This window comes from Pogona vitticeps, chromosome 5 (genome assembly GCF_051106095.1).
Source record: "Pogona vitticeps strain Pit_001003342236 chromosome 5, PviZW2.1, whole genome shotgun sequence".
Taxonomy (NCBI): Eukaryota; Metazoa; Chordata; class Lepidosauria; order Squamata; family Agamidae; genus Pogona; species Pogona vitticeps.
In genome coordinates, this window is record NC_135787.1 from 129,467,492 (window position 1) to 129,483,264 (window position 15,773).

Below are 15,773 nucleotides of genomic sequence, written 5' to 3' on the forward strand. Positions count from 1 at the left end.
AACAGATATTTACTGTTATGTAAATGTTCTTGCAAATGGCTTCATGCAGCTGTGAAGAAAAGAGTACAGTAAATATATTTTCTGTCAGGTGTAAAGTAAAAACCTAGGAAAGTTGCCAGTGTTATTAGAAAGTCTGGGAGAGAGGGATTCTTACTATTATTCAATTACATGTTTGTTTATCAAAATCCCACAAGAAGTAAAAAAAAAAAAAGAAATACTTATAGTAGTGTGTAGGCTGTTGTATTTTTTTTTGTTCCATTCTTCGTCCTATTACAAGCAGATTAAATCCTGCCTCCTTCAAAAGCAAACAAAAACTCCAATACATAAGGTTTATTTTTTTAAACAGTTTCTTATTAATACTGCCCTATTATTTTAACATTTTATACAATTAATAGATGAAAAGGCTCATCCCCCCCCCCATTTTTATTTGTAGCAGCTATAACAGGATTCTTTCTTGTGTGCTAGCATTTTGTTTTGGTAAGGAAGATCCCAAAACTAAACCAGAGTTGAAGAAGTTTTGTCCCTCTAGAGAATTTTAGACCACAATTGCCTTCAACCCCACTCAGCTTGGTTGATGGCAAGAGATTGAAAGAGTTGTAGTCCAAAAAATCTGAAGTGCCCAAAATCCCTCAACCTCACAGCCCACAGTACAAAGAATGGCCACAAAAAGCTTGGTTTCAAGGGAATGCTGGTCAACTGGAAAAAATCCTTCAACAAGGAACACAGTTCTCCAGCAAACACTCTTACTAACACACGTGCATGATATACCATTGTTTTCAGTATCTGTACAGAGTAGAGAAAAGAGGCTAGAGGTAGAAATAGCAGAAAAAGAGAAAACGGTTTTCATATTGTTTTAGCTTTGGTCTGAGTGTAAACATCCCCCACACTGAGTTTTCGTTTAAGTTTGTAGAAAAGAACTGAAAAGATTTCCATGCTGAGGCAGGGTGGAAAATCCTCACTCATTAGCAAAATTGCTTCACCAGACCATAGCTATTTCTGATTTTGCAGGTCTCCAAGGTGGTCAGATGTTCTTCAATGCAGTAAAAGAAGGTGACACAGTGATATTTGCCAGCGATGATGAGCAAGACAGAATCTTATGGGTTCAAGCGATGTATAGGGCAACAGGACAGTCTTATAAGCCTATTCCTGCAAGTCAAGCACAGAAAATTAGTCTAAAAGGAAGCAATACCCACACTGATACATCTCAGAGTAAGTATGATTTTTCCTGACAACTTGTTTCATTAGTAGCCATGAAGATATGTACCTGTAGTTCATTATTGCTGTTGGGTTGCCTTTAATAACATTTTCTGTAGATAATGTTAAAATTTAGATATACATTCCCATTGATAGTTGTATTTTGGAAGAATGTGTTTCTTTCAGCACTTCCACTAGGTTAACTTCATTTTTATTATTTTGGTTCAGGCCTATACTTTTCTAAACAGTTCTGCTGTGTCCATACATAGGCTACAGTGGCTAGTTAAAGCGGGTTAAAGGTTAAACCAGTCTCATCAATCACCAGCTAGAAGATGGAAAAAGTTACTTTTTAAAGACTGTATCTCCCAGAATCCAATACATACTTAACATATTCAGCCATTTATACTGTGTTCTCTCTTTGACTATTCAGTGCCTGACTGTTCAGGCACTCTAATTCAGATGATTAAAGGGACGTTCTCCAAGCCCATTGCTCTCTATCATCTTTTCCATCACCCTCCTACATGTTTGAAGCAGGAGAACGCTATTTGTGCATGTGCTCTACAAGCGCCTGGATGTGAAAAGGGACAAAGACTAAATAGTGCATTAAGGGCTGAAATGAAGTAGTATGTTGTAGTTAGAGTAGGCCCATTGAATCAGTGGGGATTTGTTAAGCCAATTTGTTCATAAGTCCCATGGACTTGATTCTGACTTAACAACTGGATTTTAGCCAAAGAGTTATATATATCTAGTTATTTGTGATTAGTTCACTATTGTAATAATAAAGATGTAAGCAATCACATTATTAACTTTAGGATATATATATTTGAGACTTGAAAAATACACTTGCCCACTCATCTGTGTTGAGTGAAAAATGCTGCTCGAGGAGCCACACCTCCCTCCCTCCCTCCTTCCCCTCTGCCTGTCTCTCTCTTTCTCTAATCCTGCAGTCCTCCCCTCCCCCTTCCCTTCCCATTGCAAAAGGAAAATTGCCCTCTTCTCACGAGAAGAGAGCTCAAGCGGCACATAGAGATACAGATCTACAGGAGAATGTAGAGTAGTCCCATGCTGGAGAATATGGAGATTCCCTCTCCCAATTTCAACCGAACAAGGACTCATCCTGGGGTGGGCAGGAATCATGGCTCCTTAAGAGGCTGGGCGCTTTTGCTTTCAGTTTTATTTTTGCTGGAGACATTCAAAAGAAAGGCATTCAAAATACAAGCTTCATGACTCCACAGGCAGGCATATAATAAAGCAACCCAAGTCTGAGGGTATAAATCAGTGATTCCCAATCTTGGGTCACCCAGATGTCCTTGGACTGGTTCTTGTGCTGGCCAACTGCTGGTGAAGACTTCTGGGAATTGCAGTCCAAGAACACCTGGGGGGACCCTAGACTGGGAATCAGCACAGCTGGTGGTGAAGGCTTCTGGGAATTGCAGTCCAAGGCAGGAAATGCCGGAGAAATTTGAATTCCCCCAGCCTCAACCAAGTAAACCAAAAAGCAGAAGGCAAAAGAACCCCCAGCCTCAACCAAGCAAACCGAAAAACAGAAGGCAAAGGAAAAGACAAAGAACAATGAAATGCATACATTTAAAAGGCATGCAGGCGATGAAGCCAGCTCCCTACCTTTCCACTGCTGGAGAACTGCACCGAAGATGAATGGCATGTGGTTTTCAAATGCATCTTCAGAAAACAACTACAACTTTCTTTTTCCAAGGAAGTAGACGTGTTAGCCTGATATAGCAAAAATGACAAAGAGTTATGGCACCTCAAAGAAAACAAGTTTTATTTCTGATAAGTTTTTACTATAAGTTCATAGCATTCCACAAAAGCTTAGGCCAACTAAAACCTGCTCATTTTTAACAAGTGTCACATGACTCTTTACTGTTTTGAAAAAATCCATTATTGTTCCTATTCCATTACTAGGAGGAAATGGGAAGGTAAAGAATCATATTTAGAAAGCTGATTATAATGGTTATGAAATACTGGTAGCTCAGAACTATAACCATAATTAATTATTTTTCCAATGTAACTTTCCAACTTCTGCAACTGAAAGGGTTTTGTGTTGAATTGTACTTAACATTCCTTGTGGAAAGGCAAGTATAAGGGATATATATTGCTTTTAGTCCTTGACAAGAATCCAGTTTCCTAGGGGAGAAAACGATTAGGAAGAGACACCCACACAATTAAAAAAAACCACACACAATTACCCACCTCAACCCATAAACACATAAATAATGAGATCCAAACAATAACAATTATTCCAGGAAATTATAAAGTGTCTGTCTGTTGTTGCACTCTATGGAGGGGAGGGGTATTAATATGACAAACCCATCACTTGTGCTTGTACTGTGTTGTGATGGGATTTTCATGTTACCTTGAATGAAAAAAAGAAAATATCAAACAGGCTCTTGCTTTGTTCTTGTTTTTTTTTTTCATTGATTCCCAAAAAAGAGCCTCTTGAACATGAATGCTTCAGAGGTTAGCAATAATGTGGGGACACAACAGTTTTGGGTCGTTCCCCCCCCCCCCCCGTTTCCTTCTTGTATATATCCCTTTCTACACCCTTTCTCTGGCAGATTACCCAGGAAATTTCTTATCAAATAGTGTTATGAGGGCTGTTGTCAGAACAGCCAGGATGGTGGGAGCAAGGATTTTGAAGGTTCAACAAGGCCCTGGATTGGTTGGTATCCTATAGGAGTGATGTAGCCTCAGAGAATTTTCCTCAGAGAACGAGAAAACCCAATCCGATTCATGCTTATTTCAAAGTAAAGATCACTTAGTTCCATGGATCATTGTAAACTAAGATAAAGGTAGGACTTGCACCCTTTAAAATGGGTGGGACACTCACCTATACAGTATTGTTTGTGATTAAAATTAAGAGGAATATATTAGAGCTATAGAATTTGGCAAAGAAAGATTTTTAGAGAAAGAGATCCAGGGCAAAAAGGCTAAAACATAGCAGAGGGGTTTTTCCCTTGATTTTTCCCCCAATAACAATTCTTAAGTTTGGTATTTCCAGAAAAAATTGGAAGAATGGAGTAAGCTACAATTCTCTCTGATGGGAAGAATCTCAACGATAAAAATGATGATATTACCAAAACTACTATTTTTATTTCAAAATCTGCCAACATTATTAAACTTTAAATATTTTAAGGTCCTGGATCGCCTGACAGCAAAATTTGTATGGAAGACTAAGAAACCAAGAATAAAACTCAGACTATTACAGGACTTGAAAGAAAGGGGGGTTCCGGACTACCGAATTGGTTATTATACTATAAGGCTTGTGCTATGATGTGGATAAAAGAGTGGATAACTCTCAAAAACCAAATATTACTGAAATTGGAGAGACATGATTTAAGAATGAGTTTGCATGCATATGTGTGGTATGGGAAATACAAAGAACAATCACATTTTGTAGAACATATTGTAAGAAAGGCTTTATGTTTAGTCTGGCAAAAATTTCAAACACAAACCTATAAGAAAATCCCAATATGGGTAGCACCTATAAAGCGTTTACTTTGAAAGTCTTGAATCAGAAAAGGGCGTTACTTACATATAAAGAATTACTTAATAAAGAACAGGATATAAAAAAATAAGCAAGAGCTAGAGGAATTAGGGGTGGCCACTGATTGGTGGTCAATGAACAAACTAGGATTGAGATATAAAAAAGATAAAATTGTGGGCTTCTTTGAGGGTGAAGTCCAGGTGGATAAACTGTGGATATATACTGATAAGAAAATAATTTAAAAATGTATATATACCTATTGGAGTGTGACTTGGAGGACAAGAGGGTGAAGGAGATGATGGTAAAATGGGCAAGTAACTTTTTTCAAATATTTTTTAATTTTATATAACTATAACTTAAACAAAAACATATAACATATAAACTCAAATACAATTTAACTGTGTTCCCCACCACCATGTGTAGGACCCATATTCTTCCTCTTCCATGTTGTTGTTGTTGTTGTTGTTGTTGTTGTTGTTGTTGTTGTTCTTCTTCTTCTTCTTCTTCTTCTTCTTCTTCTTCTTCTTCTTCTTCTTCTTCACACCTGCATTGATTCTTGATTTGGAACTTTCCCTTTCCCTCTTATTAACAAATATTCCAAAACTCTACCCCATAGTTCATAAAAATTATTCTTTTTCAACTCTCCTTTCTTAATCTTTAAATTACAAGTTAATTTATCATTTATTGCTATATTCCATATTTCCTTGTACCATTCTTTGATTTGCAATTCAACTTTTAATTTCCATTGCCTAGCAATAATAAGTCTAGCTGCTGTTAATAAATTGGTTATTGATTCTTTAGTTGTTTTGTCATATTCCACATTCTCATATATTGATAACAAAGCAATCTCGGCATCAAATTCTTTTTTTCCCCACATATATAGCTTAATTCTTTAAAAATTTGTTTCTCAAATCTTTGCACTTTTTTACATTCCCACCACATATGAAAGTACGTACCAATTTCTTTCTCACATTTCCAACAGACATTTGGATGATTTGCATTAATCTTATTTAATTTTAAGTGTTAAATACCATCTTAAAATGAGTTTTAAATTTTTTTCCCTTATTCTCACTGACATTAATCTTAAAACCCTCATTTTCCATATCTTCCTCCATTCTTCATTTATTCTTTTTCCAATGTTTTGTTCTCACACTATTTTCAATCCTTCTTTCTCACTTTCTTCTTCCTCTAATTTTTTATTTATTTATTTAATTTATATCCCACCTATCTGGTCGGGTCAGGACCACTCTGAATCAAGAAGTGAGTACATTTTACTCACGGGACGTGGTGGCGCTGCGGGCTAAACCGCAGAAGCCTGTTCTGCAGGGTCAGAAGACCAGCAGTCGTAAGATCGAAACCACACAATGGAGTGAGCTCCCGTTGCTTGTCCCAGCTCCCGCCAACCTAGCGGTTCGAAAGCATGCAAATGCGAGTAGATAAATAGGGATCACCTCGGTGGGAAGGTAACAGCGTTCTGTGTCTAGGTCGCACTGGCCATGTGACCATGGAAGATTGTCTCCGGACAAACGCTGGCTCTATGGCTTAGAAATGGGGATGAGCACCACCCCCTAGAGTCGAACACAACTGGACAAAAATTGTCAAGGGGAACCTTTACCTTTACCTTAAATTTTACTCACAGTACCTTTTACTGAGTCAGTCAACCAAATGTCCTCATATGACAATAAAAATTATTCAAACTTTGTATATTCTCTACCTTTATTATATTTATTTACCCATTCCTTAGTCCATCTTTCTAGTTGTATATAATTCAGCCATGAAATGTTCCTGTTCTGCAGAGTTTGTTTCATTTGATCTATCAATCTCATTTTATACAACCAGTCTTTCAATCTAATCACTTTTTTTCTTTAAATAGATAAGCATACACTTTCATATTGGTAGGAAGTTTTTCTATTTCCGCCACTAATCCGAGTGGGGAGTATGATGAACATAAATTCTTTTTACACTTATACCATATGTTTAGCAATGCCTTTAAGAATGGGCTATTAATTTCTCTTATTTTATCTTTCTTAACTATACTGAATAGATATTTTTCTTTATCTGCCTGTAATTCTGATGATTCCATTTCCCACCAAATTAGCCTTCCTGGATTATATATAATTTCCCCGATAAACCTCAATTGGTTAGCCAGATAATAATTTTTTAATTTGGTAAACCTATACCACCTTTTTTGTTGTTTTATCCCAATATTTTTATTTATTCTAAATTTCTTCCCTTCATTACAGTACTAGTTAACTATTCCTTGCCAAAATTTCAAATCATCCTCTATTGGTGGGCAAGGAACTTTGAGCACAATATTGACATTGATGACGACAATGATGTGGAAAGAGTGTCATAAAATGATTATGCCGGTAAATTTAAGAGAAAATATTCTCAAAATGTTTTATAGGTAGCATTATACCCCTGTAAGGTTGGCAAAAATATCAGAGGGTAACAGCAATGTTTGTTGGAAGTGTAAAAAAAAAAAAAAATACAGGAACTTATTATCATATGTGGTGGACATGTGAAAAAGTCAAGAGATATTGGACACAGGTGTGGGAAACAATAAAAGAAATTATTCAACAAAAATTGAATTTTAAACCTGAAATAGCACTACTGAATATTGTGCCAGAAATTATTGATAAGAAAATACAATATTGTTTAATGTATATACTCACAGCTGCTAGGTTACTCTGGGCCCAAAAATGAAAAAGTGAAGAAATACCTACGATGGAGGAGTTTCTAAAGAAGTTGTTGGACATTGCAAAATTAGACACACTTTCAGAATCACTACGAGAACAACCAAGAGACTATGTAAAACAAAGCTGGAAGTTAATATATTGTTTGGGCCCAGAAAAAGACAGAAGTTTAGGGAAAAACTTTGCATATTATTTTTTCTTCAGTGCTCACTGGAAATCTGAGACCCAAATGAGGCTGGAATCTCTGTCCTTAAAAGGGGGAGGGTTTGTTTATGGGTTTTCTGTTTTTGCATTTTTGTTGTAGTTGTTGGATGTTTGGGGTTTTGTACTTGTATGCTTATATAAAAAATTGTTTAAAAAAAGTTTTGTATGCCGCGAAAGAAAGTTGAGCCACTATGGTTGTTGGTTTGCTGCCTCAATAAGGCAAAATGTCACATTGGTGACCCAAAGTGACTTTGTCGCTTATTTGTTTAAATTATTTATATGCTGCCTTTCTCCCCATAGGGGGCCCAAGGCAGCTCGCAACATGATTTCTGCTCTTTTCCCTGAACATTAGTCTTCCATTCATGGCCTATTTCTCTAGCCCTTCCCCCTTGCCCACTCATTTGCTTTTTCTCTCTAGCAGCACTTGGATGCCTTTGGGCTGAGCCTTATAAGGAATATTTATTTATTTATATCTTCCATTTATATCCCACTCCTGTTAGTGCCAAGGCACTATTCTGGGCGGTTACAACAAATATAATACAAAACAAACAAAAAAATAAGAATAAAAGCATTCAAAGCAACTACAATTAAGGGCTAGAAAAAAAAAACAGAGTGAGAAAAAGAGAGAGAGAAAAAAAACATAGAAGCATACAGAATCCTAAGAGCAGTTTGGCCACTTTTCCCAATAATGACATTCTCTGGGTTTGTGTTCGGTCATACTTTGGGGTGGGGGGAGTGGGAAGAGGGGAGTGTTTTTATTTCCAACAGCTGGGTGGAGGCAACTCTCTTGTCACATCTCCTGGCTTTGCTCAAGAGGGGATACCCCCCCTTCCCCCTCTGGTTTATTTGGAACAGTTTATAGGTACTTTGGGGCTTTTGGAGTAGTGTCAGAGAGAACACGAATGAGGAAAAATGGAATGGGAAAAAAAAAAACACCCTGAAAGTGCCACTCTTTGATATTTAACGAAAGGGCCTATGCACAAAAGAAAGACATGAGAATGAAGGAGTGCCCCACCACCAAGCAAAAGAACCTGAAACAAAACAAGGGGGAAAAAAGTTTTCTCTGTGCACATCCCTACAGCAGATCCTCTTGGCCCTAATGGAATGTTTTGTTGGATAGCCCTTTGCTCTTTTTATGTTGTCTGGCTTAGGAGGACGATAGCTGAAGAAAATGATAATCAGATTCTTATGTGCAGCCCACTGACGATCATAAAAGTAGAGACATAGTGAAAGTTACGCTTTTTATTGAACAGTATATGTTGCAGCTCCTGATTGTACGCTGTATTCTTTCTGCCCTCTTTAGGAACTATGCATTATATTTATCTGTTGCCACATTTATCCTTGTTCTTTTGGAATAGTTCGCTCATGTTGAGTCAATTTCTGTAGATCTAATTCTGTGTAAATGCAAGCATCCACCCTGATAAGTAGTCAAGGCCTTAATGGTAGCATATTAAACAGCAAATATATGGATTTTTCAAAAAGATAATGAACATCTATAAACTACCCTGCATTTTTCTGTTTTTAAAAGATTAAAAACAACAATAAAAGGAAAATGAAGGTTATTCCTTTCATTTGAAAAGTCTTGAATTTGAAGGCATGAAAGAAATACAGAAAGCATAAAGAAACATTGTTCTCTTGTTACATTTTTACAGTTCTGTGCCACCAGAAAATAACAAATGAGCCATGACTAAGAAATTAAAAAAAATCTTCTTAGTATTATTTGGACAGGGAATAGTTTTAAAAATATGAAATTATCAATAATCTATTCAAATAATTACTGGAGTACAAATAGTTTTATTTCTTCTTCTTATTTAGAACCTAGAATTTCCTTGCACTATATATACCATATATAAAGTGAACCCTTTTTACCCTTGAACCAGTGGTGATCTCAGTGTGAGTGCAGGATTTTTTTTGTTTATATGTGAAGTGGGATTTAACTCTGCACAGGATTTCAGCCTAAAGGGTGTTTAATCATACACAGTGTTGGTTCATAAACTCTAGAAAAAGAATATACTGCTGTTTCTGCAGATGATCATCTCTTACCTTAAACCACCAATGTACTGTCACACTGTTTATTTGCTATAGCTACCTTGTTGAAATCTGTCACATAGATGTGACTCTTGCTTTGACAGTGCAGGGCCAAGTGATATGAATTAGTTTGTGCATCTTTTCAAGATGTGATGCTGCAGATCCTTCAGCTTGAATTAAATAATTCTTCCATCTGCAAATACAGCTGAAAGTTGGACTTGACATGGATCAATATGATCTGGGGCTAAATTTCTAAATGTGACTGATTATGTTAGCATCATGCCCACAGATCAATATGGAGTATTATTATGATCCTAACTCTGTAATTGGGTTTAATCAATAAACTTTTGTCTCCTTTTCTATAGAAATTTTAGGTTGTATTATGCAGGGTTTTTTTAAAAGTACATTTAGGATGCATCTTTTCTCGTAACGAACATAAAAAGACCTATATTTGAAATTAAAGGAACAAAGAGAAGCAAAGACCCATATTGTAAGGGTTAAATCAATTTTGAGTTCATAGCAAACTATTCACCCCCAATGTTGTGTATGAACTCTGTGTGAGCTAATGTGTTAATGCTTAACTAGTCCTTTTGGCCACTGTAAGGCATTTTCTGTCCATACTTGGTAGACAACTCACACTGAGGGTTTTGACAAAACATACCATTAATGAAAGCAACCACAAGAGCTTGTCTTTGGATAAACCCGCAGGGTTCAAAGGCGTTGAAAGATGCAATCTCTGAACAACAATAAATTTGGACTTTTGATTGAAGTGCCATTTAAAATTGTACGTTATATGTAATTTGCACAAAGAACTATTGCTCCCAGTTTCATTACTGCATTCTAGAAGGTTGAAGGAGCTCTTTGCCATTATTACATTATGTTTGTTTGATTAAAAGCTGCATGTAAAAGAAAAAGACTGGAAATGACCCCGCACAAGCCTATGTGTTCATTTCTGCTCCAGTTTGCCATTTAGGAAATGGGCTTCCAGCCATGTTTGTTTGCTACTTAGGTTTGTGATGAGCATCATCTTAATGCCTGTGAGCACAGACATGCCCAAGGAAGTATGTGGGGTTTAAATAGATAAAATGTCCTGTCTTCAGCAGCCTTACACTTAATATTTTGTGAGACAGGAACTTCAGAAATAAACTCAGTGTTAACCAAAACATTTTGTTTTCTAGGAGCACAATAAAGAGATCCACACTATTAAATGAACACCAATGCTTTTGCAAAATGTTAGAATTGATTATGCAAGCTGTTTCACTCTGATATTTGAGGGGTATTCCCCCCTCCTCCCCGGTGATTTCATCAGTAAATGAAAACAAATTCCTTGTGTATTCTTTTTATCTTTGGCTACATTTATATCACCTGTCATTTCCTTAAAATTTATTGTGACAAAGGGGCAGAGAGGGAGGGGAGGTATTGAACAAGGTTATTTATTTTCCAGTGAAACTGAAAATCAGTCTTAACATGGAATAAACTGCATAAACGCATCCTTCTTTTTCCCTACAATCAGATGCTGATCGTGCTCAGAAACATGGCATGGATGAGTTTATTTCTGCTAATCCTTGCAAGTTTGACCATGCTTCACTCTTTAGAGTACTTCAGAGGCAGACCTTGGATCACCGATTGAATGATTCCTATTCTTGTTTGGTAAGTAAAAAGGCTAGAAGAAAAGAAGTGGGGTGGGAGAGAAAAAGTGAGAAATAGTTGTTGCAAAGTGGTCTTTTCTTCCAGACTCATTTAATAACTGTGCACGAGGTTGGGATAAAGGATTTCAATCGATTGGCTTCAAATTTGAAAATTATACACTTGAAGGCTACTGCTGTGCTACTCAATAGAGAAGAGAATAGACTCAAACTGACTCTGAACCATGGTTTATCAGCTCCTCTAGGGAGGGCTGAATAAAAACAGAAGGCTTTAATAAATATGGAACCCTCTGTGGTAGGATTTACTAACACCTGTACAGGCATTTTAAGGTTCAAATCCAGCTCACCAGATGTCAAGCATTATGTCATCTATCTTGTAATTCTCTCCTCTTTCATGGACTGGGGAGGGGGAAAGAAATGCAAAGAATAGAATCAAAACCACAGGGGGGGAAAGGCAAATAGATTTATTGTGCTTGTATTCAGCTGAGTCAAGGTTAGCTTTGTAGGCTTAAATCCTAGATAAATTACTTACCACTCTATAAGTAGTCTGTAATTTATTTTTCTTCCTTTTTAACTTACAAAAGAAGCATAGAACATTTGAGGACTGAGGGGGTTGCCATCATGAGAATGCATAAATGAGAAAAATTAAATGAAAACAGTTTGACAGGGTTCATGTTCCTTGCTTACTTCTTTATACATTCATTGATCATGCGTTGGCCGGCTGGCTTAGTCTGTTTTAATTGATGTCATCCTATGTTTAATACAGTCAATGGACTAATCAAACACAATGGAGGATCACAAACTGAATGAAACTGGTAATTTTTCTAAATGATAAACTTAAAAATTTCACAACAAAAGTGATGCCATTCATGAGGATAGTAAAGGTACTTGAGTACCCTTAAAACATCTGCTCTGTTGCACTTAATTTTATGCAGTATGAACCCTAGTCCAGTAAGTGAAATATAAACTATCCTCTTCTGGTGTCTTTGTTTAGCATATGTCTCGTATTGGCCATTTTGGGCTTACGGTGCACTGTTTGCAGTCAAAAAGCAAGCGCCATTTCACACATTATACAACAGCAAACCAATGCCTAACAGTGACTATAGGCCAATCTTGGCTCTTGACTCCTGACAGCTACAGCTATGTTACATCATAATATCAATACGGTATCTGTTTTGTCTGTATCTATATTATATTATGTGCATGTCTGCAAATGCATATTTGCATTTGCCCTTTACAGTTTGAAAATATGTATCCCAGAAGGAGTGCTCCTTAGGCTAGCAGTTAAAAAGTACTGTGCAGTTATTCTGTCTTTTGCTCCCTAATTGATTTTCAGTGGCAAGGAAAAAGATGGAAGGAGTCATGGGAAAACAAGGACTTTAAGTCAGAAATGGTGTCACATGAAGGCAAAAACATTAAATTCATTTAATGAGGCAAGGTTATGGGATGCTAAAAGCTTTATCAGAAGCTGTTCTTTAGTGTGTACTGAAAAGTACAAAAACATGGAAAACATTCCCTGCATGTGTTCAAAGTCCTCATATAAAGAATTCCTGTTGTGCCTAACACACATGGAGCATGGCAGCCTTTGAGGAAGGAACATCTGTATATGTTTCCTTACAAGCAATGGCTAATGTCCACATACTGCCCTTCACTAGAACATAGAATATTGGGAGTTGCCTTATACTGAATAAATCATTGGCCCATCTAATTTACTGTTATCTGCACTCGTGATTCCCAACCTTAGGTAACCCAGGTGTTCTTAGATAGCAGCTCACAGAAACCCCAGCCAGCACAGATGGTTGGGAATTCTTCTGGGAATTTCAGTACAGGAACACATGGTTACCCAAGGTTAGGAACCACTGGTTTATATTGACTGGCAGGATTTATCCAGGAGTTTCAATAAGGATCTAACATGGATTGAATCTGCAAGTTTCTGCCTGCAAAATGTGTGCTCCACCACTGTCTTGTTAGCTTTCCATTTATGACTGGCATTTTGGAGGTGGGATCATTCTGATCCAGACAGTTTTTCCCACTGTGGAAAAATAAGAAATTTCAATAGGCGATTCTGCTATTGGGCATATAGCTTATGAACTCCTTACACAGACATCAAGTAAGTCAGAGTAGTTCTTCTATCACAGATATTTATGGTTGTTGGGTTTTTTGTACTCACTGTATACGGTTTAGTTACAGTCTCTCTGTGTTGAAAATAGTCTTCTGCACTTCAGGAAATAAAATGAAAGTAGCTTACTGTAGCGTTCACCCTGCTCATTAATATTATGTGGAAATTTGCATACACCAATAGGTATTGGTGAGGGGCGGAGTTAAGTGGGGTGAAGAAAAGGAGGAAGGGAGAGAGAAAGAGTAGGCAGTTAAGAGTGAAGAGAGAAGTTTGTTTAGTTGAGAGTTAATGACATTCACTGGAATATTATCACCTGTAACGATAAACAATTCCTACTTGGTTCTTAAATGATACGTTGGCTGGACCTCTGTCATTAATAGGGAATAACGTTGATGTAATCAACTGGTGGCAGCTGAATGACATGTAGCTTGTGCCTTTGATTGGTGAAACAACCAAAGGACAGGCGGGAACGTGACACATATAGCATTTTTCAATAAATCAAATCATCTTTGTACAAAATAATTAGATGTAACTGTCGTTCGTTCGTTCGTTTAGCCGTTTAGTTGTGTCCGACTCTTTGTGACCCCATGGACCAGAGCACGCCAGGCCCTCCTGTCTTCCACTGCCTCCCAGAGTTGTGTCAAAGATGTAACTATCACCTACTAGCCAAAACAAAACTCCTTTATTGAAAGTCCAGTACATGACAAAATAATTCTAAATTAAAGTTTTATCGCCCATATCATTAGTCAGCTGAAAACTCAAGTCTTCTGTTTTACTGGCACATAAAATATTTCTGTGAGGGAGAAGAAACTGGAGGAGACTCTTGTGAAGAAATGGGTAATACCTGTAATTCCTTGCTGTGATTTCCCTCTTCCATTTCTTGCCACATTTCCTCTTGTCTGAATAAGTGATTTTTTGGAATATGTAAGCTACTGAAAATTGCCAGTTAACCCATTTGGCTCAGTGAAGTGGAGTATTGCACTACAACCGGAGGGAATCTAGGCTCAGTTCCTCACTTGGCCATGAACTTCAATGGCTTTCTTTGGTCCAGTTGCTATCTTGAAGCTTAACCAGGCTCCTCACAATTTAAAGTTGCAATTTTAAGGATAAGCAGGTGTCCTTAATGTATTAGGTTGTAGGATTGTAGAGATTCTGTCCGTTAGATCAGAACGTCTAGACAGATCCATAACAAGACAGCTAGCTGGGCCCCAAGCCGTTGAGAGCTTTGAAGATAAAAAACCAGTACCTTGAATTAGGCTTAGCAAGCAGCTGGCAACCAATGTAGTTCTTTCCATATCAGCGACATGCGATCTGGAGACCATGTACTGGTTTGCAGTCTGGCTGCTACATATTGCAGAAAGTGAAATTTCTGGACCCTCTTCAGTGATAACTCTACATGCAGCATTTTGAAGCTGTCAAGATGTGATGTAACTAGGGTACAAATGGGGCACTAAGCACAGTTATGTTTCTTACCACTCCTGCCACCTGAGAATTTAAGGACAACATAGGATCAAGGAACATTCTCAGACTGTCCTTCTCACTCAGCAGCAACAAGGTACATTTAAAATAGACAGACTGCCTCCAAAAAAATCTGTTCGGCAAGATTAATTTTTAAGGGCTACAGCCACTCTGCCTCCCTGCAACAGCCTGCTATACCATGGAATAATTAGTTCAACAGGCCTGGGTAAGACAAACGTCCCCCTCTTCTTTCAATCACATCTCTATGATACAAGCCAGATCAGAATCTTCATCCAGAATCAAATTCTGAGCAGTTAATGGCATTAAAGAAAAGGATTTTCAGACTGGGAGGTCTACATCTTTGTCACCATGACTTCTTTAGTTAGAGTGCAACCTGAAGGGTGGGAACAACAGCCAAACACTTCCCCTGCTTTCCCTTTTAACAGCCAAGTTGAAATCTCCCATTGTATCCCACCCCATCCCTCAAAGATTACTTGAGTAGCGGATTCCCCAGCACCCCCCACCATTTCTGCTCTTCAAGACATATCTTTACGGCCCACTAGAACCAATCAATCCTCATCTGCCATATTTTCTGAAACAAAGCCTATGAAGCTTCTTCAATAAAAAGTCCAGAGTAGTGTGCATCTGAGCTCTCACAACCTGGAGTTGACCCCCTGTGGTCATAACTTCTTGGTAATATCCCAAAACAAGTTTGTTTATAGTGCTCACCACTGGACCAAGAGGGATGGGTGTTGTGTTGAGCTGGAGAGATGGGCTCTCTGGACATTTTAAACTACTTGTCTACAGTAGAACTAGTTCACAGAGAGAAGTCTAAATGAACAGTTGTGGGGGTTTTTTAAGGTGTTCTCCATCAGCTTCCTCCGACTTAAGTCTGCCAGTAGCTGCAAGATGTTGGCTTTTGA

General features: G+C 37.6%; 1 protein-coding gene across 13 annotated transcripts in view; it reads left to right on the plus strand.

Annotated features, from left to right (window-relative positions):
- The window catches only part of CADPS2 (calcium dependent secretion activator 2), a 371,478-nt gene that overhangs the window by 211,301 nt on the left and 144,404 nt on the right, over window positions 1–15,773 (plus strand). For all 13 annotated transcript variants that reach the window (XR_012087419.2, XR_012087420.2, XR_012087421.2 and 10 more), the window contains exons 11-12: window positions 1,009–1,209; window positions 11,141–11,277. Coding sequence is in view for 10 of the 13 variants with exons in the window: in XM_020803108.3 (XP_020658767.3) it covers window positions 1,009–1,209; window positions 11,141–11,277 (338 nt within the window). In the remaining 3 variants the exon portion in view is untranslated. The remainder of the gene's footprint in view (window positions 1–1,008; window positions 1,210–11,140; window positions 11,278–15,773) is intronic.